The sequence below is a fragment of the Oryx dammah genome, unplaced genomic scaffold, assembly GCF_014754425.2.
Source record: "Oryx dammah isolate SB20612 unplaced genomic scaffold, SCBI_Odam_1.1 HiC_scaffold_22, whole genome shotgun sequence".
NCBI lineage: Eukaryota > Metazoa > Chordata > Mammalia > Artiodactyla > Bovidae > Oryx > Oryx dammah.
The window spans coordinates 8,225,499-8,249,292 of record NW_024070206.1 but is presented as its reverse complement, the minus strand read 5'-3'; the positions used below and the strand labels follow the sequence as shown (position 1 = coordinate 8,249,292).

At 35.9% G+C, this 23,794-nt stretch overlaps 1 protein-coding gene across 2 annotated transcripts; it reads left to right on the top strand.

Moving 5' to 3' along the window:
* The first annotated feature begins 908 nt into the window (after nucleotides 1–908).
* Nucleotides 909–22,707, top strand: CUNH18orf54 (chromosome unknown C18orf54 homolog). Of its 2 annotated transcripts, none has more exons than XM_040264453.1 (9): nucleotides 909–1,115; nucleotides 1,707–1,803; nucleotides 3,865–4,187; nucleotides 5,451–6,236; nucleotides 6,575–6,725; nucleotides 9,249–9,351; nucleotides 15,543–15,674; nucleotides 16,030–16,100; nucleotides 21,242–22,707. In XM_040264453.1, exons 3-9 carry the CDS (start codon nucleotides 3,911–3,913, stop codon nucleotides 21,312–21,314), a joined length of 1,593 nt encoding a protein of 530 aa, XP_040120387.1. In that variant the 5' UTR covers nucleotides 909–1,115; nucleotides 1,707–1,803; nucleotides 3,865–3,910; the 3' UTR covers nucleotides 21,315–22,707. The 2 variants fall into 2 exon arrangements, with proteins under 2 accessions (XP_040120387.1, XP_040120388.1); XM_040264454.1 differs by having other exon boundaries at nucleotides 940–1,115; nucleotides 1,737–1,803.
* Nucleotides 22,708–23,794: the final 1,087 nt, after the last annotated feature.

Sequence of the window (23,794 nt, the reverse complement as noted above, 5' to 3'; positions counted from 1 at the left end):
AACGACAAGACTCCAGTTGGACAGTATTACCTGGTGGTGTAACACTGGCTGAGCAGGAACATGTTCAGATGGGGTAATGATCAAGGATATCTTCACCCACAGGGTCAGCGGAAAATAAACAGAAACCAATATTGAGATGGCATCTTTTTCTGATAACACCACTCGGTTGAAACTGGATTCTTTGCACCTCACATCCTGTCCCAGCCTTGTAAACAGGTTTCCATATGTTGTTAGGTGGCTCTTTACATCTTTTTGTATAATCTCCCTCTTTCTGGGCTGCCTGAGTGGGTCCCCAATCCGTGCTGGGTCACTGCCATTCTTCTCTGGGAATCAAGGTCCCCAAGGACTTTGTTAAGTCCCATCGCGGGCCCAACTCCCTCCTCCAATTCCGCGTCTGCTTTGAACGCGAGGGAACTGGTGGGGAGACCAGGGGAGCCGGGTTCACTGAAGGGAAGGGGAAGGCGCAGAGAGAGGGAGGGAAGAACGTGGTCTGGGGAGCGTCCCCCCGGGCCGAGTGGCTGTCTTATCCTGGGAGCGGGTTTCTGAAAGCAGGGAGGCCGAGCGTGTAGGGAGGACTGGAATGGAGGGGCTAGCTCTCAAAAGACTGAAACAGAAGCCGCCAGGGTTCCAGGTCCCCCTTTCTGCCCAGTCCCCTCTTGAAGCCTCGGGAAACTGGCCGAAGGAAGCTCAGCCTGTCATGCGTGGAGACCGGCCGCACCGAGCCGTAACCAAGACGGGGAGGACCTAGCGCGTGCAGGTCAGCAACACTGAGGTAGCCTGGGATCTCCGCACCCAGGAAGGGAAAACTACATTTCCCAGAGGCGATCGCGATCCGGCCCCTTTCTTTCCGCCCCGCCCCTCGCCCCGCCCTCTTCCGAGCACCACGCATGCGCACCGCAAGCCAGCGCCATGTTGGGTAAGTTTGAAAGCGAGCGCGGGCGTAGCGCTGGGCTGTGACGGCGGAGGGCGATCCGAGCGAGCTGAGGCGGAGGCGGGGCGGCAACCCGGTCGGGATGTTTTGTTGCGTCTCCCATCCGGTGACAGCTCAAGGCTTTCAGTGGAGAGTTGTGGACGTGTGCGCTTTTCTCGTTTTTCTTTTTTTTGGCCCTTCGTCGGTGAGTTCGGCCCATTCCTTGACAGCCTGAAGGGACGGGAGGGGAGGGCTAAGGGAAGGATAGTGGGGTGGGAGAGGGACGGCGTCTCCCGAGGCAAGGCGCGGGCTGAGAGGCCGGGTGGAAAGCGGGCAGCTACAAGAGGAGAGGCTCGGAATGGGACGGAGGGCGCCTGACCTGGCCCTCGGGCGCTTCCGGAGGCTGAAGCGGGCGGGGAGGGAGGCTCTCGGGCTTCGGGTGCCGCCGCCTCGCAAAGACTCGGCCCGCCCACTCCTGTTGTCTGATAACGGTTTAGAGAAACTGTGTCTGTGACCGCGGCGCTGGGTGGGTGGGTGGGTGGGCGGGCGGGGGATGCTGGAATCCCCGAGGGAGGTGGGTCCTAGTTCATTCAGGGCGCAAGCTTTGAACCCGAAGATGCCCCTCAGCAGGGGCGCCAGCGATCTTCGCTTTCCAGGGTCATTAAGTCTTGTTTTTTCGGCAACTACAAACGTTCATTTTCCTAACATAAATCACAGAGCCGTTCAGTCGTTTATTTCCTGTGAGCTATTACCATATTGGTTGGTTAACGCTGTACGTTCTGCGTTTGAATCAGAGGTAGTTGAAACCACTGGCCACTCGTTTCAGCATTATATTCGTCGGAATGATGGATTTCCTTTTGGAGCGGCATGCTGAAATGTTTACGGAAGAAACGGTAAGAGACAGCGAATTTGCTTCCAAAGAATTCTGTGGCGGACGTGAGGAAAAGTGGGTGGATAAAGAGTGTGGTTGTGTTGGTCATTGATGCAGAATGATGGGTGCCCAGGAGTTGACTTAAACTTTTTTCTTTTGTGTACTTTTGGAAACTTTGCCCAGTAATAATTCAGTCTTGGGTTTTCTTTTTGCTTCCTGTGAAGCAAAATAAATATAATTATTATTAAAAATAAAATAAATATAAAATTATTATAAATATAAATAAATATAAATATTATTACCCACTCACCGAGAACTGTAATCCAAGAGCTTTCCCTTTTAGGGTTTTGTTTTTGTTTTTAAGATTTTGTAAAATAAAATATAAAATTGGTAATCTGTGCTGTGTTGGAATAAGGGAGGAAACGTTTGGTCAGGTTTGTCATCCAAGCAATATTTACTTGAGATTTAAAATCATTAGGGGTGAAGAAAGGGCAAAGCTGACTTGGTCTAGCCAGTCTATAGAAGGTATACCAGTAGTATCAGAGCATTCAGGGAAATAACAATTATCTTATGTTCTACTGATGCTTCGGTTGACTACTGTAAACTCTGACCTTTTTCTCGTCTTAAACTGAAGACTTTCTCAGTGTTCTAAGATCAAATTTGACAGCTATTAAGATTACATTAAATATTGTTATAACTTAAACATTCCCAAAATTATAACCCCCGATTGAGGGCGGGAGGAGAAGGGGACGACAGAGGATGAGATGATTGAATGGCATCACTGAATCAATGGATATGAATTTGAGTAAACTCCAGGAGTTGGTGATGGAAGGGGAAGCCTGGCCTGCTGCAGTCTGTGGGGTAGCAAAGAGTTGGACATGACTGAGCGACTGAACTGAAACATGTTATAATATCATAGCATATGATAAGTCCTAGACATTAAGCTTTCATTTTTACTTCAGAAAATCCATTGATTTAACTAAAAGAATATTATGTTATTTACTGAAGTAGTCCTTGTTCATTCTGTTGCTTCTTAGGTTTTCAAATATAGATACTGTTGTTGCTAGATTAATGTAGACTGAAATTCTCTCAATTTTAATAATGGAAAAAAAGATGAGTGCATTGAGGCAATTTTTCCATACTGTTAAGTCTCCTTCAAGAGGAGGGCTGAATCTGTTTTACATGAGAATTGAAAATAGGGTAGTATCAAAAAACGAATGTCAGAAAAGGATTGTTAAAACTGCATTATTTTAGGAAAAGAACATTTTGCCAGCTTATTTCTCGGTAAGACTTGCAGTTTATTTCTTTATCGATGAATATTGTAAATTATTTTGTTTGCTTAAGTTTTTGGGGAAAAAGTTGCCTAAAGTTACATATTGGCATTTAAAATGTTGAAAGTGGATAATTAGTCTCCATTTTTCCTTCTTGTTTCAACTGTGTCATTTGATGCCTTTTAAAAGTTTATCAGGCACCTACTGTATGTAGTGTATGGTGGTGGGCTTATGAGTTGAACAATATTTTGTATAGGAGAATGTTACGTATTGTGATGTCATAGAGTGTATCAGCATAAGAAAAGAGTACATCAGTAGTTTATAGGACTTTAAAAAAGTGAGTATTCTTCCCTTGACACTTTCTATATAGTCTTAGATGATGTTTTAAAAAATGTATTTGTTTTTAGTTGGAGGATAATTACAATATTGTGTTAGTTTCTGCCATATCAACATGAATCAGCCATGCATATGTCCCCTCCTTCTTAAATCCCCTCCCACCTTCCACCCCATCTCATACCTCTAGGTTATCACAGAGCAGCAGATCTGAGCTCCCTGCATCATTCATCAGAAGATTTTTGTATATATAATTGAGCATATATTAGGTGCTCAGTACATGTTTTCTAAATCGATGATGAAAGAATTTACAGTAATTAAAATGGAAAATATATAATGTGCATTGCCTAAAAATAATTTAAGATAATGGCTTTTATTTTTTAAAGTTGTAAAAAGTTTATACAAATTTAGTAGTTTCTCTGTGTGTGGCCTATTACTCATTTTAATTGGAACTTTAATCTTTTCTTTTTGTATTATAGTTGTTTTTAGGAGAAATGAATAGAAATAACCAATTTTGAGGAAGCCATGGCAAAATCAAATACAAAACACAGAATTTGTTCTCGGCAATCTTCAGTATCTTCTCTGTTAAGCTGCAGCCTGAATGGCAGTAATTCCTCTAACTCTGGCTCTTTTCACTATAAGGATAAACTGTACAGTTCTGCATCTCAGGCTCTACAGGCCTATATTGATGATTTTGATCTAAGCCAAATGTGTCTTGGGGCAAGCACTGGAAAGATTAACATTGATAAGTGTCCTGCTGATATGCCGGAATTCTCCAACTACATTTGTAAACCAAACAATGGTATGCTTTTATCCTTTGTTTTCTTTTTGCCTGTTGATTTAAAGCATTTTGAGAGATGTATAGTAGTCTTAGAAAACTAAATGCTTCATTTTGTTCTTTTGGAGTAAAAAATAACTTGTAATGTTGTGATCTGTATATATTTCTTAAATGATTCTGTGATTTTTTGGTTCTCTGGAGTTTTGGGGTAAACATCCTCTTTTGACTTTGGAGTAGAAGCTCATAAAATGCAGCTAGTAATAGCAGATGGCTGATTCTAAACCCTTAGGCCATTCTGTTACAGTGTAATGGAAAGAACATTGACTTGGTGGTTCTAGCTTCCATTACCTAGCTTAATGACTTTAAACAAATCTCAGCCTTTCAGAATTTATACTTGATCAGTTCAGTTGAGAGGATAGGGCTGTATTAGTCTTCTTGTCTGTATTCTTGGGGCAGTAACATTCACAGGATGTTAAGGATTTTTCCTTGGTCAGAGGTCCATTGGGGCTTCCCTGGTAGATCAGTTGGTAAAGATTCCACCTACAATGCGTGAGACCTGGGTTCAGTCCCTTGGTTGGGAAGATCCCCTGGAAGAGGACATGGCAACCCACTCCACTGTTCTTGCCTAGAGAATCCCCGTGGACAGAGGAGCCTGGCAGGCTGCAGTCCATGGGGTTGCTAAGAGTCGGACGTGACTAAGCACAGCACGGTGTCGAGGTCCATGAAAACAAGTTTGGAAAATGCATCTGTTGATAACCCAGTTAACACTTGACTGACCCCTAGGGTGAAAAAAGTTTACATCAACTGTTAGAAAGAAGTGGGCAGTATATTCCAGAAGAGGAGAATTAGAACAGCTGTTCTGTGTGTGTGAATGCTATTTCAGGGTTAGCAAGCAAGAAAGCAAGTTATTTTTTCACCTAGTTTAATGACTTGTTTTTTTCCTGTGTTGCAGCCAGTTGAGTGACTGGTATTCATGTGAGTGTATTAGTGCTTTGGCTGTGTCTAGATGAAGAAACTGTAAATTAAAGAATATGTGAATATTTAGGAGGCTGGAGAGAAAAAAATTTAGCAAGTAGTTAAATTGAAGAGATGTGAAGAAAAAAACCATATCCTATTACATAAACCTATACCTTTCAGGCTTTTAATCAAAGCTTGAGTAAAGATTAAGGAAGAACAGCAAACATGATTCTTAATTCTCAATTCTCAATTCTCATTTACTGTTGAATATTATGAAGTATTTTTATATGTGATATAGGAAGATAAACAGAATTCTGCTTTGTTTTTCAGCTTTTGAAAATCGTGATGACAAAAGACATTTATCCTTATCCTATAGAGGACAGACTCTTAATGACATAGACTCCATTAGTCTAACAACTGATGATCTATTAAAGCTTCCAGCAGATGGATCATTTTCTTTCACTTATTTTGAATCAGGTCACGGAAGTAGCAAGAAAAACAGGAAACACATTGGAAGACTTAGTTCATCTGATAGAGAAAAGAATCAGAATTTTCGAGAACCAACTGCTCTCCAGGGCAAGGATAACTTAGTTACCCCACTTGTATACACAAATATAAAAGGAAGGCATTGTGGCAGGCTAAAAAACCCAAAACTCATGAATAATAAGGCTAGTAAAAGCATTTCTGTACCATCTTTATCTTTTTCCAAAAAATTATCTTTTAGGGACAGTTCAGAACACAATCTTGAAAAGAATTACCCAAGATGGCTCACTAGCCAGAAGTCTGACCTTAATATTTCAGGGATAACTAGTATACCGGACTTCAATTACCCAGTCTGGCTCTACAATCAAGACTTGTTACCTGATACAGATAGTCAAAGAATACATCAAATGTGTAAAGAAGATCAGTGTTCTCCTAGGCATAGTTACCAGGCACAAAGAACTTCTCGGCTAATGAATAAATTAGATTGTTTTGAATATTCTTTTGAACCTTCAAACATCGCACATTCCTTGAGTGAGCATAAAGGATTACTGAATGAATATAAATGTGGTCCTGAACCTAGCCAGTGTCTGTGTGAGAATCCGCTTCTTCCAGGATCCAAAAAGCCATTCAGTGGTAATTGTTCTGTTTTTTTGTGTGTTTTTACTGTTTTTAAGAACCAAAGAAAGTGCTGTAAATTTGACTAGCATCTAGGATCTGTTATATTCTTGATATAATGCTCAAGTGATATTTTTGTTTTGAACTCTTATCACCTTTATTTATGTAGTATTCTGTGACTAGAATAGTGTCTTATTTTTTCCTTTGTGTCATAACAAATGTCACATTTTAACATAGCTTGCTATTGTGGATATCTTTATATTCCAAATAATGTAAATTCTTGTTGCCTTTATAAGATTTTACTCTGCTTTGCATTTATTTTTTTCTTAAAGAATTAATGTAATCTTTTAAATTAGGTGACAAAATTGAATTGCTTATCCTGAAGGCCAAGAGAAATCTAGAGCATTGTACTGAAGAGTTACCAAAGTCTGTGAAAAAGGATGACAGTCCTTGTTCATTAGATAAACTTGAAGCGGAAAGATCATGGGAAAATATTCCTGTTACTTTGTAAGTTAAAATGCAGCATTCAGTTTTCCAAATGAAGAATGCCATGTGCACACCTGATTTCATCTTTAAGTAACTTAATGATAATTAACAATGGTAGTATCATGGTTTTTTTATAGAGCATAACTTTCAGTGTTGTTTGCTTTAGATCGCATTTTTCATTAGTTACCACAAGATGGTGATAACTTTAGGTACCTTATATAACTTTTAGTCTTTGTTACATGATCCTTTCGGTGTACTATAAAATATTGATATATGTTTAATAGGAATTAGAACCAAAAGCAACTATTTTGCAAGTGGAGAAGGCTATTAAAATTTTACTGCTTTCTTTTTTTACTTTTAAGTTTTTTTGTTTTTTTTTTTACTTTTAAGTTTTATCTCCCTCTATTCTGTTTATATTTTAGAATATTCATTTCTCTTCATTTACATTTTAATATTTTTCAATCATTATTTTCCATAAATGATGATACAATTTTTGTGTGGTAAATGTTTGAAGTTTCTAAAAGTGTTTTCATTTGTGTGCTAAACCTCTCTGTGATATAGTTGCTCAGAATAATTTAAAAAGTGTTTACCCATGAATGTGTGTAGAGGAAGAATCTAGGAAAGCTTCTTTTCTCAGTGATATTAATTCCATGTCAGAAATGCATTCTTTGTAATCCTATATCCTGTCCTAAGCTCTGATAATTTAATATCTTCAGTTGTCTAAACCTTCATTCTGTTCAGAGTTTATTTCCTGACTCCTTCTTCGATTTCTTCTCAGTTGAGCATCTTGTTTTCTTAAATGTGGACATTGATTGTAATTGCAGTTTAGAATCTTGATTCTGTCATTTCCTCGCTGAGATTTTGTACAGGTTGCTTCTACTTTGGGATTGTGAGGATTCGGTTGATTAGAAAATAAATATGAGGTACTTAGGACAGTTTCTGATTTATGACACTCCCTTGTAAATTGTAATAGTGGTGGTGATCATCCGGAATATTTTTTGTTTGTTCAGCTTCATTTCTCAACTGTTGGTTCATTAATGTGTTTAAAAAACAACAGCAACAAGTAGGATTAATAATTAGTTCACTTAATTCTTACAGTTCTCTTATTTTTCATATTTACTAATTTCTTATTATCAGTTGGTTTTATTGTGTCTGTATTTGTAAAATCCTATAGGGTGAGCAAATATCGGTGGTGTTTAAACTGAGTAAAGTTTTTGAATATACTAGATGTATTTTGTCATTAGATACTATGACTTCTGACTTGTATAATTATTGTTAATGGTTTGCCCTAGTACCATCATATTATGATGGATATGTTTTACATAAAATTATTGAAGGTATGATAAGGTATATATCTGACTTCAGTGTGATATTGACAAATTATTAATCTGTCATCAAAACCAAAATTGACTAGGTAATAGTGTGCTAAAAGAATAACCACAGCCAGAAAGTTGTTTTTGTTTTTTTGGTTTAACTTTCTGTAATAGAAAATGTCAAACACATACAAAAGTAGAGGAATAGTATGATGATTCCATATATATCCAGCACTTGTTTTTTATAATCAGATAAATGCTTTTTTGATGATAGTTGGTGGATGTACAAACTCTTTGGTAAAGAATGGGAGAAAAAACTACTTGGGAACAAGAAAAAGTTCATAGTAAAATACAAATCAGATGAGTGAATAATGAAGAACTGCTAATTACTGAGAAAAAAATTTGCATTATGATGTTTAAGTGTTTTAAGAGTCTTAGATATGTGACTACTTGAGTTAGATACACATATTGATATATAAATGAGAGAGATAGAATGAGTTTATTCTCTGCAGCTAATGGAATTTTGTTTTGAGGAAATTTTTACTTTTGCTGGGGATGCACTTTTCTTCGCCTTGAACATTAAGAAAAAAACATTTATTTATTGAACTTCTTTTAAATGTGCCAGGTATGGAGAGTTAAATTTATGTAGTGTATGAGATAAGGACTGCAAATGTAGAAACTGAGTGAAGGTAAAGTTTTGTGAAGTCATACAATGAGTGGGATTGGGATTTGCACAGGAATTTTAATTTCAGAATTAATCCTTCTCCCACTTTGATCTGTCCTTAGTGCCAGTTCTGGAGGAGAAGTCTCTCCTGTTGCTTTGATGTAGAAGCATGTAGTTCCATCTTAATAGAAACTTATAAATTTGTGGGGACTTTGTGTATTAATATTGAGTGACCAAAAATGTTTAATGGGAAAAATGTACTGCTTGTTTCAAACAAATGTGCTTTTGGAGGATACATATATTTGAAGGCTCATTTATTTAATTAAAGACTAATGTCTTCAGTTTCTTTATCTTTTTCCTTAAAGCTTTACAGGAGAAGCAAGGAGATAGGGAGTGATGAAGGAGGAAGTTTAGGGAGAAGATAAAGGAATTATCAAGCAACATCCATAGGAATCCTGTCTATAATGGTTATTTCATGGTGACCATTTAAAATGATAAGTCAGTTATATACTGTCTAATTTTTATCAATTGGGAACTTATATGCTGTCTTGTATCCTTAAATCCTAGCAAATCTCCTGTTCCTGTTAACACTGATGATAGTCCTCAAGAAATTCCAAAGACAAAGTATGCTAATGAATTCCTTGAAGATTTTTTAAATGATGATAATCAGGTGGGTGACATTAAATCTTTTTATCTTATTAAAGGAATAGTTATGACTAATTAATTAATTTCTTTAAGTTATTTGGATATTATAAAACAAAAAATGGCTCAAATCCTCTTTTCCCCAGCACATATCCATGAGACCATCACTCCTAGAATTACTGATAATTTTAGTATTCTGAAGTAGAGGGACCTGGGATTGAACTCTCTGGGGAGCCTAAATTGTCATTACAGTGATTTCTTCCCCCACCCCCCCCCGGAAAACATGTAAAACAGCACCTTACAGAGTAAATTATATTTTCCCATAGGGCAGTTGCTTATTGAGAGTTGTGTTTCTAAGATACAATTATACATCTGTTTAATTTAAAATGAGAAATTTATCACTCAGCTTTAAAAAGAATCAGCACATGTACATCTTGCAAGTAATCCTGAAACTGTAAATGTTTATATATGTACATAAGGAATGATTATAATATTTATAATTTTAATTCATGGCTGTTAAATATTGAATATACTTTTGAGATACTGACATCTGGAAGATTTGAGAGATTGAACATTCCAGACAAAAATTAGCTAAAAATTTTAATATATATCTTTTCCTTCAGTGAAATTTACTAGAGAAAGTAGAGAAAGTAGTTGTCAGAACATGTCTGACCTTAGTGCTCTAATAAGATATTATAGCAAATGCTGGGTAAGTGAAACTTAATTATCAAATATTTATTTGCCAGATAAATTTGAGTACCAAATACTTTTCTAGGAATTGTATTCCTAATAGTGAATAAGAGAAGAATCCTTGCCTCTTGGATTTTTTATTCCAAGTTGGACAGAGGAGCTATATCAAAATGAAATAGGTAATGGTGACTGAATAACAACAGCAAACAGTGATACATAAGTGCTGTGCTCAGACATGTCTGACTCTTTGCAGCCCGGTGAACTACAGCCCACCCGTCTCCTCTGTTCATGGGATTTCTCAGGCAAGAATACTGGAGTGGGTTGCCATTTCCTACTCCAGGGGATCTTCCTAACCCGGGGATTGAACCTGTGTCTCCTGCATTGGCAGATGGATTCTTTACACCATTGTGCTACCTGGGAAGCCCATGTATAAAGGAGAGTCTTACAGATGTTGTGAAGAAAAACTGATTGAGACAGAGAAACGAGGGCAGAGAAATTTTAGCTGGAGTGGGCAGGAACGGCCTCTCTTGTGAGGTGATGTTTGCACCCAAACCTAAAATGAGTGAGTAAGTCATACATGTACTCATAGGGAAATAACTTTTCGTTTAGAGGGAATCGTAAGTGCAGAAACCCCAAGGCAGAAAAAGGTTCAAGGAAAATCAGAGTCCAGTCAGTGTAGCTCAGTCAGAATGAGCAAGGAAGAATGGTTAAGAGATAAGATGGTAACCAGGAGTCAGATCGTGTAGGTATGTAAGCAATGGAATGAAGATTTTACATTTTAAGTGAGATGGAAAGTGCCTGGAGTACTTTGGAGGAATGAAATGAGCAGATCTACATTTTACAATATAAAGTGGCAGTGGTATGCAACATAGACTTGAGAGGAGCTGGGGAAGGACAAAGAACCCAGTTAGGAGGCTTTAGCCATCTTCCAGAATAGGGATTGTAAAGGCTTGGGTTAGGTGGGGACGTTAGAAGTGGTCAGAAATAGACTTGTGATGTGTTCTTAACTGGGTAGGATGGAGACAGAAGATTCAAAGAGTGAGTCCAAGATGTTTGAGCCAAACAACTAAAGCAGTGGGTGGTACAGTTTACTTAGTTGAAGTGAACCCTGGTAAAGGAACAGATCTGCGTAAATTTTGTAAAGTTTGAGATGGGTGACCATTAAATACTAACCGGCCAATTCCTTTTCTTCTGCCTTTACACACACACCACCTCACTACCACTGTGTTTTTAAATTTTTAAATAGTTTTAAATTTATAGAAGGTTGCAAAAATAATACAGATAGTTCCTGCCACCCTTCTCTCAGCTTCTCTAATGTTAACATCTCACTGACCATAGTGTAATTTTCACATTGGCATAATACTGTTACTGAAACCACAGACCTTATTCTGATTTCACCAGTTTTCCTGCCAATGTCCTGTTGCAAGATGTAGCATTGCATTTAGTTGTCATATCTCCTCAATCTGCTTCAGTCTTGACAATTCCTCAGTCTTGTCTGTCATGATCTTGACACTTTTGAAGACTTAATAGTTAGTTGGTTTTTTTCTGTAGATTGTTCCTCAGTGGGGTTTATCAAGTTTTCTCATGATTAGACTGGGGTTATGAATTTTTGGCAAGAATGCAACAGAAATCATGCTGTGCCCTTCTCAGTGCATCATATCAGAGGGGTCATGATGTCACTGATAATACTGATGATGTGTCTTCGTTCAGGCTACTGTAGTAAATATGCTGTAGACCAGGTGGCTTAATAGCAGACATTTGTTTCTCACGTTTCTGGAGGCTGAGAAGTTCAGATGAAGGTGTCTGATGAGATCCTGCTTCCTTGTCTTCAGGTGGCCATCTTCTGGTATGCTCATGTGGCAGAGAGCAGAGAGGGAGCAAGCTTTCTGTGTCTTTCCCTGTAAAGTCACTAATACCGCTCTTGAGAATTCCACCTTCATGACCTAGTTCCTTCATAGAAGCCCCTCCTCCAAGTGCCGTCACATTGGGATTAATTCAAATTGCACATTTGAATTGTAGGGGGCACACACATTCAGTCCAGAGCAGTATACTGATATGATAATATGTAATTATGATAGAAATTTATTTTTATATTTATTTATGGATAATTTATATTTATTATAGATAAAACTATAATCATATGTTAGTACTGGTGATATTAGTCTTGAACATATGGTGCCTACTGGCTTTCATTTTAGTAAAATTACAGTTTCCCCTTGTAATTAATAAATATCTTAGAGGAGATGCTATGAGACTGTGCAAGTATTAATAGTCTCAAACTTCCATCCACTGTTTTTAGCATCATTGGTGGATCTTGTTTCTTCGTCTGAATTATTAGTTGAAATTCTTGTGTAATGAGCTCTTCCTCCCCTCCCCATTTATTAAACTGTTTTTATTGGGACTCAAGATTTTTTTTAAACTTCTTATTTTGTATTGGGGTATAGCTGATTAACAATTTTGTGAAAGTTTCAGGTGACCGGCAAAGGGACGCAGCCATATATATACACGTATCCATTCTCCCCCAAATTCCCCTCCCATCCAGGCTGTTACATAACATTGAGCAGAGTTCCATGTGCTGTACAATAGGTCCTTGTTGGTTATCTGTTTTAAATAGATAGTGTGTACATGTCCATCCAAACTCCCTAACTATCCCTTCCCCCCAACATCCCCCCCCAACCCCCCAAGCAACCATAAGTTCGTTCTCTAAATCTGGGGACTTACAGATATTTAATTCTCAGTTTGAAGGAAAGAAAAGTGAAAGTGAAGTTGCTCAGTCGTGTCCGACTCTCTGTTACCCCATGGACTGTAACTTGCCAGGCTCCTTTGTCCATGGGATTTTCCAAGCAAGAATACTGGAGTGAGTTGCCATTTCCTTCGTCAGGGGATCTTCCCTACCCAGGGATCGAACCTGGATCTCCCACACTGAAGGCAGATGCTTTACCGTCTGAGCTACCAGGGAAGCCTGGTATTATTTTCTAGGTTTACAATATAATAATATTATTTTGCTGCTTAAATTGTTCCAGTTTAGGCCATAAGAGTTGCTTCAGGTTGGCTCTTGTGTCCTTTCGACATGTCCCTATCATTTTTTGAGGAGTTCTTTGAGGAGCCATGGTTTCTCTTTATTTGGAAACTGTGTTTAGAAACTAAGATCCAGGCGTGAGTTGTGCTTATTGCTCCTGGGTTGTTCTTTATGCTAGACTTTCTCAGCAGGCAGACTTAGAAAACATGTTTAGTAACCCACATATACATGTATACATGTTTCTATATCTATTTATATATGTATTAATATATTTTATGTGTAGGTATAAAATCATGAGTTCATACTAATACTAATTCCAGTTCAATACCACGGTATTAGTTTTAGCCCTTTCTGTTCTTTATTTGTAACTTCTTTCTCCTCTGGTAAGAATCTCTGCCCTTATTATCTATAATAGATTTACTTGTTTTTTTCAGGCTTAGCATATGCATAGTTTCAGAATTGCTGTAAGAAATAGATTTACTAGCTATGTTATATTGTTTATGTGTGATTCTTTTTGTCTTGGAGGCTTCCCTAGTAGCTCAGACAGTAAAGCATCTGCCTGCAATGGAGAAGACCTAGGTTTAATTCCTGGGTCGGGAAAATCCCCTGGAGAAGGAAATGGCAACCCACTCCAGTATTCTTGCCTGGAGAATTCCATGGACAGAGGAGCCTGGTGCGCTGTAGTCCATGGGGTCTCAAAGAGTCGGACACGACTGAGCGACTAACACACACACACACTTTTTGTCTTTAGCCGTATGATATCCAGTCAAAGTATTCTTTTCCAAAGTTACCTTGGTTAATTATTTTCTGCTCAGCTCCTTTCAGTGTGGTCATGTTGTTCATTTGTAATACTGTTAGGTCATTTTCTTATTGTGTAAATTGGGTTATTCCCACATTTTGTGTGGTTTAAATGGTTGTTTTTTGAATATGTGAAACAGTACTATAGTTCTAAGAGTCAAAGCTATACCAAAAGATGTACTCAGAGGCATTCACTCCCAGCATTTTATGCCAAGTCTCAGAACAAATTCTATCAAACGTACTGAACAGCATTTATTAAACATTTATTCATGAATGACACATAATAGTTCATACAATCTGTTTTTTTTAGTTTTCTTGTTTTTGGTTCTCTGACCACAATTTTGCCTGAAAGGTTCACTCAAGGCAGACACCAAATTTCAGAGGGAAGCTTTTGTAACTTTTATGATTAGCATTAGGCAACTAGAATTTCTTCTAAACCAGTGACTGGATGCATATCATTTAGAGATAACGCCTCAAGTGCTGTCTCCAAGGTTGTAGGAGTATAAACCAAACTGAATCCTTATGCTGTTTCTTTTTCTTCTTCTTTTTTAAAATTTTGGTAAAGTATTCATAATATTTTGACCATTTTTAAGGGTATAGTATATAGTTCCGTGTGGTAAGTATCTTTACATTGTTGTGTACCCATCACCTCTATCTGTTGCTAGGACTTTTTCATCTTTACCCACTGAGACTCTGTATACATTAAACACTTAACTACCCATGCCTGTTTACCCCCATGCCTATTTACTACCCTCTGCTGGCACCGTTCTACTTTCTCTTGATAAAGTTGATTATTCTGGAAACCATGTATGTTTTAGTCTGCTGAGGCTTCCATAACAAAATGCCATAGGCTAGATGGCTTAAACAACAGATACTCAGTTCTCACAGTTTTGGGGGTGGGATTATCTCAGATAAAGATGCTAGCTTCTTATTTTGCTGGTGAAGGCCCTTTCCCTAACTTGCAGACAAACCACCTTCCCACTTGTCCTCACATGGCCTTTCCTTGGTCTCTTAATCCTATAGTTATCAGAGTCCCACCTTTATGACCTCACTAAACTTAATTACCTCCTTATAGCCCTATCTCTCAATACAGCCACATTCAGAGTTAGGTTTTGTCATGAATTTCGGGGGTGGGGTGGGGTGGGGTGGCGGGGAGGACACAGATTGAATCCATAGCATAGTGTAAGATGAATCATATTATATTTTTCTTTTTGTTATCGACTTATTTCATTTAGTGTAATGTCAAGGTTCCCTTGTTCCCTGTTGTATCAGAATTTCCTTCCTTTCTTAGAATGAAGAGTACACCATTGTGTATTTGAAATGCTAGTTCTTGTTCAGTTGATATCAGCTTCATTTACACACTTGAAAGGAGCATGTTGGCTTACCTGCTTCTAAGGACCTTTCACTTGTAAAAATCTATGATTTTAAATGTGGTAAAAGAATGTGTTGCAGATGTAAACATGCACCATTCATTGTAAAAGAACAAGGGCTAGAAAGGATATGCCAACATTTTGATAATGATTGTCTTTAAGTGACTCCATCTGGGGACTGGGAAAGAGGAAGTTGAGTTACAGTTTTGATTTGGTAAAACACTTTATTGACATGTATTATTTGGATTTTGCATTAAGTTTATATTGTGGGGAAATAATGCAGAATATAACTTTTCCCCTTGTGAATTTGAGTGGTTTATTATTCATGTGTTTTAACTTTAGAGTGGTACCCTTTCTGGAGGGAAACATCATGGACCTGTTGAAGCCCTGAAGCAAATGTTATTTAATCTTCAGGCAGTGCAAGAAAGTTTCAATCAGAATAAAACTGCAGAGCCAAAAGGAGAAATTAAACAAGTGAGCATAAACTTAATTTATGAATTGAAATCTATGAATGCAAATTGAGATCTGTGAAGGATAGGATTTCCTCCTAGATCTTTTTGTAGATTTTCCCTCTAGTTTTTAATAAGCATGGTATATAGTGAACAAACATTTAGAGGCATACTTTAGGACCGTTGCAAAATAGTTATATTTTTAGAATTAAAAGTATATATATTTAAGCTTTACTGAAAATTATTTACTAGATTTATTTCCTTGGGAATACAGATGATATTTTTAATGTGTTCTTATTAATCACATATTAAATAGCATTTATGTTTGTAATTATATAATATTTTCACTATTTCATTATATTTGGTGTTTTCAATAATAGATCTCAGAAGATGATCTCTCTAAATTACAGTTGAAGGAAAGTATGGCTCCTATTACTAGGTCACTTCAAAAGTAAGTGTTCTCTGTTAATTTCTGAGTATGCTATGAATACAAATCTGTTTTAGTCATTGCTCTGATTGAAATCAGAAGGTTACAGGATGGAATTAAGTAGCTCTAAGAAGGAAGACATGTACTAGGTATATTTAAGCTTCCTAGAGCATGTTGTTTAACCCTGAGACTTTTCTCTTAAACGTGTGCTATTTTCTATTTAAAATATTCTTAGGGCTTAATGAGATAACTGGACACTTAAAATATAATAGATGGGAATGGCCTGGAGAAATTTTCTTTTTCCCTTCTGAGTAACATCAACAGTTTGAGAGAGCATTGGTGTGGGTATTCTGGATGAACAGCTTGTGCTTGAAACATGTTGTCCTGTGTTCTCTCTAGAAGAGATAAGTAATCATATCGTTGTTTGATAATGTCTCTGAAGAAATCTAAAGGGAATATAATGGCCTGGATGTAAAGATAGGTCCAGATGCCCTAAGGTGTTAATCTACTTATTTTCTTAGTTACATTATCTTAAAAGTTGGAAAGAATGCAGTCTTTCCTATAGTCATGATGTTGATAGACGAGAAAGTTATATTTTATGGATTTGGTTATGTGAATATGAAGTGCCCTCAAAAGATGGAATATGCAGCTTAGTAAACACTAAGATTAAAATTTTTTACTTTGTAACATTATTTTGCTTGGCTGTAAGTGGGCTAGACAAATACTGACTACCTTTTGTCCTTTCAGAATTGCTTAGGATTCTCTTATGTAAGGAAGCAGTAAAAAAGTGAAACCCTAGACATGTAAATTTACAATTGTCATGAGAAAGATATGTATATCATTTTTGTTTTCATATAATCCCTCTTTCTTTGTTGCTTGCCATAGTCTTGGCTATAATGTTTCATATCTAATAGGATTCAGTGAGTAATGATACTAATAACTAACCTTTATTGGACATTTACCAAGTGTCAATGTTCTTAGTGCTTTTGTGTGTAATTCATGTGATTTTTTTCAAGCCTGTGAGGTAAGTACTATTATTTGTTTCATAATACAGATCAAGTAATAAAGTAACTTGCCCAAGGCTGCCTGGCTAGTAAAACAGCACTGGAATTCAAACCAGACAGATTCTAGTCTGTGTCCCTAATACTACTCTCATTAATGATAGTGGTGCATTATCCTTTTAGTCTCCATGCAGTGCCTCAGTTGATTATCTTGGATAAAGATAAAATTCTGCTTTAAAATTTAAAGTAGATGACCTCAAGCTTTCCAAAGTTCTTAAAAACATTGATATTGAACTTGTGTCACAAGACTTAAGTGTATTTTCTGAGTTAAAGTACATAGCCCAGAAGATGTTTTTCTTGGTGGAAATAAACTCTTAACCATATGTAATTAACCACAAAAATTGATAATGATTGTACAGGACCATTTTCTATAATTTTTTTTATAGTAATAACTTTTTTCTAGCTTAGATCATTAGTAATCTTGTCTACAGAAGGCCAATTTTAGAGAGTAAGAGTACAGTTTTGTTAGATGAGTCTTAGATGTTGATTCTTTTGGATTAGCTGAAGCAACCTTAATTTGGCTTTTATTTTACATTTTGAAAGTATTATCAGTAAAGCATTTGTAGTATTATGAAGTAAGTTTAGATTTATGAAGAAAGCATGTCATTTCCCCTCTCCCCCTTATTTTCAGTCTTTAGATAAGACTGATTTAAGGACAAGTTAAAATTAATTCAGTCTCAGAATTCCTCTTACTAGACTGCAAAATATTGTTTCAGATGATGGTCATCTTTTCATACTTTAAAGGAACCCAACTTTTGCAGAAGTTATAGGTTGTATTTTAGGTGCTTTAATTACTTTTCTAGGGTGTTTCTCCCCAATCCTCAAATAACTGGATTTTCTTTCTAACAGTTTGGATTGCTAACCAGTTCATTAAAATATCTTTTCTAACTTTAGAAAACTCCAAGATCTTAGTATGGGTTCTGTTTACTCCCCTGGACACAGTTTTCTTAGGTTCCTATTAGAAATAACAGAGACAAGGATTCACTGGAACTGAAGTATAAATGGCTGATACAGCTTAAGATGTTATTTTTTCCAGAAAGATTTTGCTTTTAGTAGGAATCACAGTTATATTTGTTTTGTATCCCTATAATACTTACTTTTGTCTTATGTATTTGCATATTAAAATTATCATCTTTAAGCAAATGAAAGAATTGGGTTTTGAGCCAGTACCTTTTCTAAGATCTTTTATTATGTCATATAAGCTTAGGCTGATTGTAAAAAATGAGCAGTTGCATATTGTTCACACGCTATAAAGGTGAGCAATGGTGGATGATTACAGAATTATCAGTCCTCCAAAAATAATTTGGTTTTGGCCTCAGGACATGTAGTTTTATATATTAATTGGAGATGAATGTGTAAGAATTCTCAATAATAAAGGTCATGCTGTGAAGACCATGCTTAATGATAGCTGGAAAATTGTCTTGTTTCTCAGATCTCCTCTCCTGCTCAGTTTTCTGGTGTTCGTTCTATACTAGGGATAGACAGAATTAGCTCTCAGACTTGCAAAACATGACCCTAAAGCAAAGATTTTTCTTTATTCTAATGTGCTCGTGTGTTACTCAGATCTAGAAAATAGTAGGCAGTTTGTCCTGAAAAGCCTTTTGTTCAGTTCTTGCTGAATACTAGGCTGAATATTGGTCAGTAAACATAGTATTTAAGAGAACAACCAATATAGTAGTACTAATAGAAAAGCAAATGCAAGATATCAATCAGTAAATTAAAATATAGCTGAATTGTCATCATATAATCAGTGTTGCTGAGTTTCTGGGGGTTGATTTGTATGTATTTGAATGGTCATTGGTAGATGCATTGTCACAATAAGAAATAAGTTTTTAAATTTCAATTTTTAAGGTGAGTGATTATTCAGTGTTGTAATATAATCCTTAAGTTGATCTTTTCCCATTAACCTGTTTTTTCACTTTTTAACAAAGAAAATCAAGAAAAATTTCCTTTTGTAATTTTATCCTTCCCTTCTCCCTTACTTACCTTTGAAATACCAATCACTTTTGATAGTCTCTTTTCTAAGTAAATGGCTTTATTCTCAAAAGAGTTAGATGAAAGGAACTGCCAACTGGTTGTATAACTGAGGTAGAGCGACTAAAGGTTTCGTATTTCTACTTAGCTTTTTTATTCCTTTCCATTATTACCCATCACCCCCCCTTTCTACCTGACATTGTGTTTTAAAGGCATAAAATATACTACATGGGATTAGAAAGGAAACCAGTTATAGTGAATTAATTATCAAAATATTTAAATATATTTCTGATTAGTAATAATATATGCTTCTCTATTGGACTTAAAATAAGACAATACATTTAAAATACAGGTAAGTTAAAATTCATTTTGTAAAAACATGTATTATTGTGAAGGTCTTTTGCATAACTTGAATAAAAGCATTAAACAATTGTGTGGTCTTTTACTTAACCTTTCACATGTTGATCAGCAAACAGTTAAAGAGAATATTGGAAGACATTGATGTCTAGGTCACCACTGAGACTTCGCTGTTTGGTGGATGAACAAATAGACTTAAGATTTTCTAATAGTTACCTAGTTATGTCATATGAACTTTTGGACTGAGACAGAAAGAATGAGAGTACCTGTGTTATAGCAGTGGATTTAATAACTTGTAATTTTGTAACTATTATATAACTTGTAATTTTGGAATAGTCATGAGTATAGAACATACCTGCAATGCCTATGTGATATGAAAATATCTCTGACTTCTGTAGCATATGAGATCACTTTGGTCTGTTGCTTACATTCATAATGGAAGGAAATGCTAATATAGCATTTAGTGAAAATAAAGATAATCCCCCCCCATCCCTTTGTATAGATCCTTAAAATCTAAAGAATCTGTGGTCCTCCAATTTGTAAACAATAAGATCGGATTCTAGCCACTTGTCTTTCAGTCTCTTGAATCACAGCCTGAAAAGAAAAAGGAAGATAAGCCCCAAGTATTATATTTACAGGTTATATTCTTCCTTATAAATGTGTGTCTAGGAAGAAGAAAATTCTTTAAGTAGAGAGGGATTACTATAGGATGTAGAAATAATAAAGTCTAGTTTGACCTGTAATTGCTTAGTAATAACCCTGGGTGAGTTATTGTCATTTAGTTAATGAAGATGACAATCTCAAAAATTAACAGAAGCTGTTGAATGGGTGCCAGAATTCAGATTCTTATTACATTTGAGTGTCTGAGAAGTAGAGTACGGGGAAATAGATGTGATGTAATATAGTAATTAACACTACTAGTTTTCTCCATCTTACTCTTGGTAAAGTGGAGTATGTATTTGATTTATTATACAGCATTGTAACTTTTCACAAATTTTTCACCTTAAAGATTACTGCACCTCTCATAATTGTTTTATTATTTCTGTTTTTCTTAGTCTCTTGTTTATCAGAGACATATTTTTGGATGGTTGATTAACTTATATTTTCTGAGTGATCCTCAAGGATCTGAAGGGTAGGGGAGAGGGAAAACTGGAAGAATACTTTCAGTGGAATACTGGAAAGTTAAGGGTCCCTGTCTTGTTGGTTTGTCTGAGGAATGATTGGGAAGACCAGGTTGCTGGTGTTATTCAATGTAATTATCATTTGTTTTCCCCATGCTCAATAAAAATGAGTTTTCCTCAATTGTAACTGATTATTTAGTGCTATTTTTAAAATTTTAGCTGCCTTGAATAATGTATATGTTAAAAATGAATTATGTCCTTTATTCCTAAATGCTATACATAGTATATCAAAAGGCATCATCTCACTCTGAAAATCACATGGAAAAGATGTTTTAAGTGTGATACAAAGGATACCTGTTATTGTTTTTATTAGCCTACTTGGTACACTTAAAAAGAAAATCTTTAAATGTCATACATAAGTTTTTATGTGTTTATAGAATTTTAGGTGAGTTATTTTAGCCCTGAGTAACTCAGATTGCAAGGTCTTGTAAAGAAAAACTTTCATAGTTTTGATGCTAAACATTTTCCATAACTTTATCTCTCATACTGATTTTGAAGTTAATAAACAATGTAATGACCCTTTCTTACTGTCTGCATTACCTATGCAGTCCTTGATGTTGGTTGATAATGTGTTTTATACTTTTTAATGAAGGGCTTTGCACCATTTATCTCGCCTGAGAGACCTGGTTGATGATACCAGTGGGAAACAGTCACCGAAAATATGAAGAGGAAAATAAAAGTTTAACCAATAAATAGTCACCACAGAACAAAATGTATTTTTTTCATATCGCTTAAACTGACAGTTAACTATAAGCCATATGTTATTCTGTGATTGGTTCAAGTATTACATATTTTTTAAAAACCAGACTTGAAAACGTCCGTATATTTTTTTGTGACCTCTCCTCATTTTATGCCAAAATACCAGAGGTGAATTGGGAGGACGCATAGTCCTAGTCTGACTTTGGTCTTCAGGTTGTCATATGTCGAACAGTCAAAGATGGATGATTTCTGTTCTTGAAGCTTACATGGACTTAAACCTTCTTCAGCATCCTCATGATTTTATTATCTGATTCTGGATCATTTAGAAGCTTTTCTTGGTTTCTGTCCAAAATCTTTTAAGTTAAATAGACTCATAAAGGTAACATCCAATGTAAGGAACTTAAGGAATATCAAAATTGTTGATGTATCTTATCCATATGGAAATATGTTACTTTCAAGTTTCATAAAGCAAACATTTAAGAATATGTTGTATTTGCAAATAACATTAATTGATACAGTGCTAAAAGGAATTTTTTTTTGAGAGCACATACATTTTATTTACAAGTAATAACTATACATTTTTGTTATATATGGCATTTATATACAATAGCATAAATATTTTATAAATATACACATATGCACTTAAGATTTTTTTACTGATAAAATGCACAACCAACAAACTTTGGAGAGGCCTGCTCTAAAATAAGCAGCAAGGCAAGCACTGGTGGGTAGCATGTTCAGTTTTATACGTGGAGATCCAGGAGCCAGCCAAGGGTGGTGAACTCAACCCTCGGCCTGACCAAGGGTCATGTGAGTTACACATGATATATGGCTCTCTGCTATACGGGTTATACTGTAACAAATCCGGTTGCTGGGCGCTGCCAGGAATGTTGTTTTATATTATGAATTCCAGGAAAACCTCATTTAATTAATGCTTTGATTTTATGTGAGAATATTTGACAGTACTTGACAGTTTTTAAAACATTTTGCGAGGGGATATTTAAGAATTTAACATTTTGATATTTCTTAGATTTAAATTTTGAGGTTAGCTCAAACTAGTAAAAACTGTATTTGACCGATTGCTTTATGAAATTTGGTAACTGAAATGACGGTGGAAAATCAGTAACTATATTAAAGCTATTTTGTAAATGCTGAACTTTAAAGCAATCTGTAGTCTTGAAGATTTGTCACTAGCTAGAACTAAACAGAGCTCTCTAATTTTGCAACTTCTATCAAGTGGACTTCTGATAAGCAGGAGCCATGTTTACTCACAAAATGAAGAAATGTCATAATACGTGGCAAAGTATATTTAAAGAGCCTGATGAGCTTAAAGAGTATGTTTGTATGTATACAAATTAACACTACTCAGATTTTGGAGCATTTTTTGCTAGTACCTTTACTGTCAAATAAGAATTTCGAAGCATATTGGGTGAAAGAATTTCTGCCCCCCACCCCCACCACCTCAATTTAAAACACCACATAAAGACCTTTGTTGCAGAAATTACATGTCAAAGACGGTAGAGTGAATCCTGTCTTTTTTCCCTTGCCTGGTGAATCAGTCACTACTGTTCTTTTTGCCCAGTTTGAGAGTCACTTGCTAGTAAGTTTGTTTTGTTTACTCTGGATGTGTTTTTGCCACCGACATTCAATTTTCTGATTATGGTCTTTTGCTTCACAGCAAATAGTTTGCATACAATGAAACAAGACATTGCTTTGATGATTGTAATGTGGTTGGCTGGTAAGTGTGGATGGGTTGATTTTAAGTTGGATGAATTGAGCTTTTTAAGTGGATGAATGAATGGATCCGAGTTGAGCATGTTTCAGGGAAATCCAGGATTTGACGAATTCTAAAGGCACAGCAGATACCAGATAATTATGTATTACATGTTGATCAGACGTGATATATTTAGTGTACATAGAAGGAATCTGCAAAGGGACTGTGCTTAAAGACTCTGTAACACTGATTTGGTTAGTGCTTCATTTGCAAAAACATATCTCCAATACTAAATAAGATAAACTTGTTCTAGAATTTTAACTAATATTTTAAGAAACTTGATGATACTTATCCCAAAGTGTTTTTTGTACTAAATATGGAAGTTTTAAGTTTTTAGCAAAAAAGAGAAAACTTTAAATGATTAATTGTAACATTTAAAAAAATATATCAGTGATTGAATAATAAAAATGTAAATGATAAATGTTCAATAAATTATTTAAGGAATTTAATTAATTAAATATTTTAGCATTTATTATTTTGAAATTTCCAAAGGAAAAAAGAAGACAACAGTATTGAGACAACTGAGTTGGGAATTTAAGGCAATTAGATGGCATTGTGAATATAAGGCTTTATCAACCTTTTTCTCTTTTAGGTGTATTGGAAAATATTGAATAGAAAAAGTGATAAAACTTTAATGACATTTCAAGTTTTTAATTGAGTATGAAAAAATTG

Coding starts and splice junctions, on each gene's coding strand:
- CUNH18orf54 (XM_040264453.1), top strand. CDS start 3,911: ATGGCAAAATCAAATACAAAACACAGAATTTGTTCTCGGCAATCTTCA. Junction 4,188..5,450: donor CATTTGTAAACCAAACAATG/GTATGCTTTTAT, acceptor TTTGTTTTTCAG/CTTTTGAAAATCGTGATGAC. Junction 15,675..16,029: donor CAAAAGGAGAAATTAAACAA/GTGAGCATAAAC, acceptor TTTCAATAATAG/ATCTCAGAAGATGATCTCTC.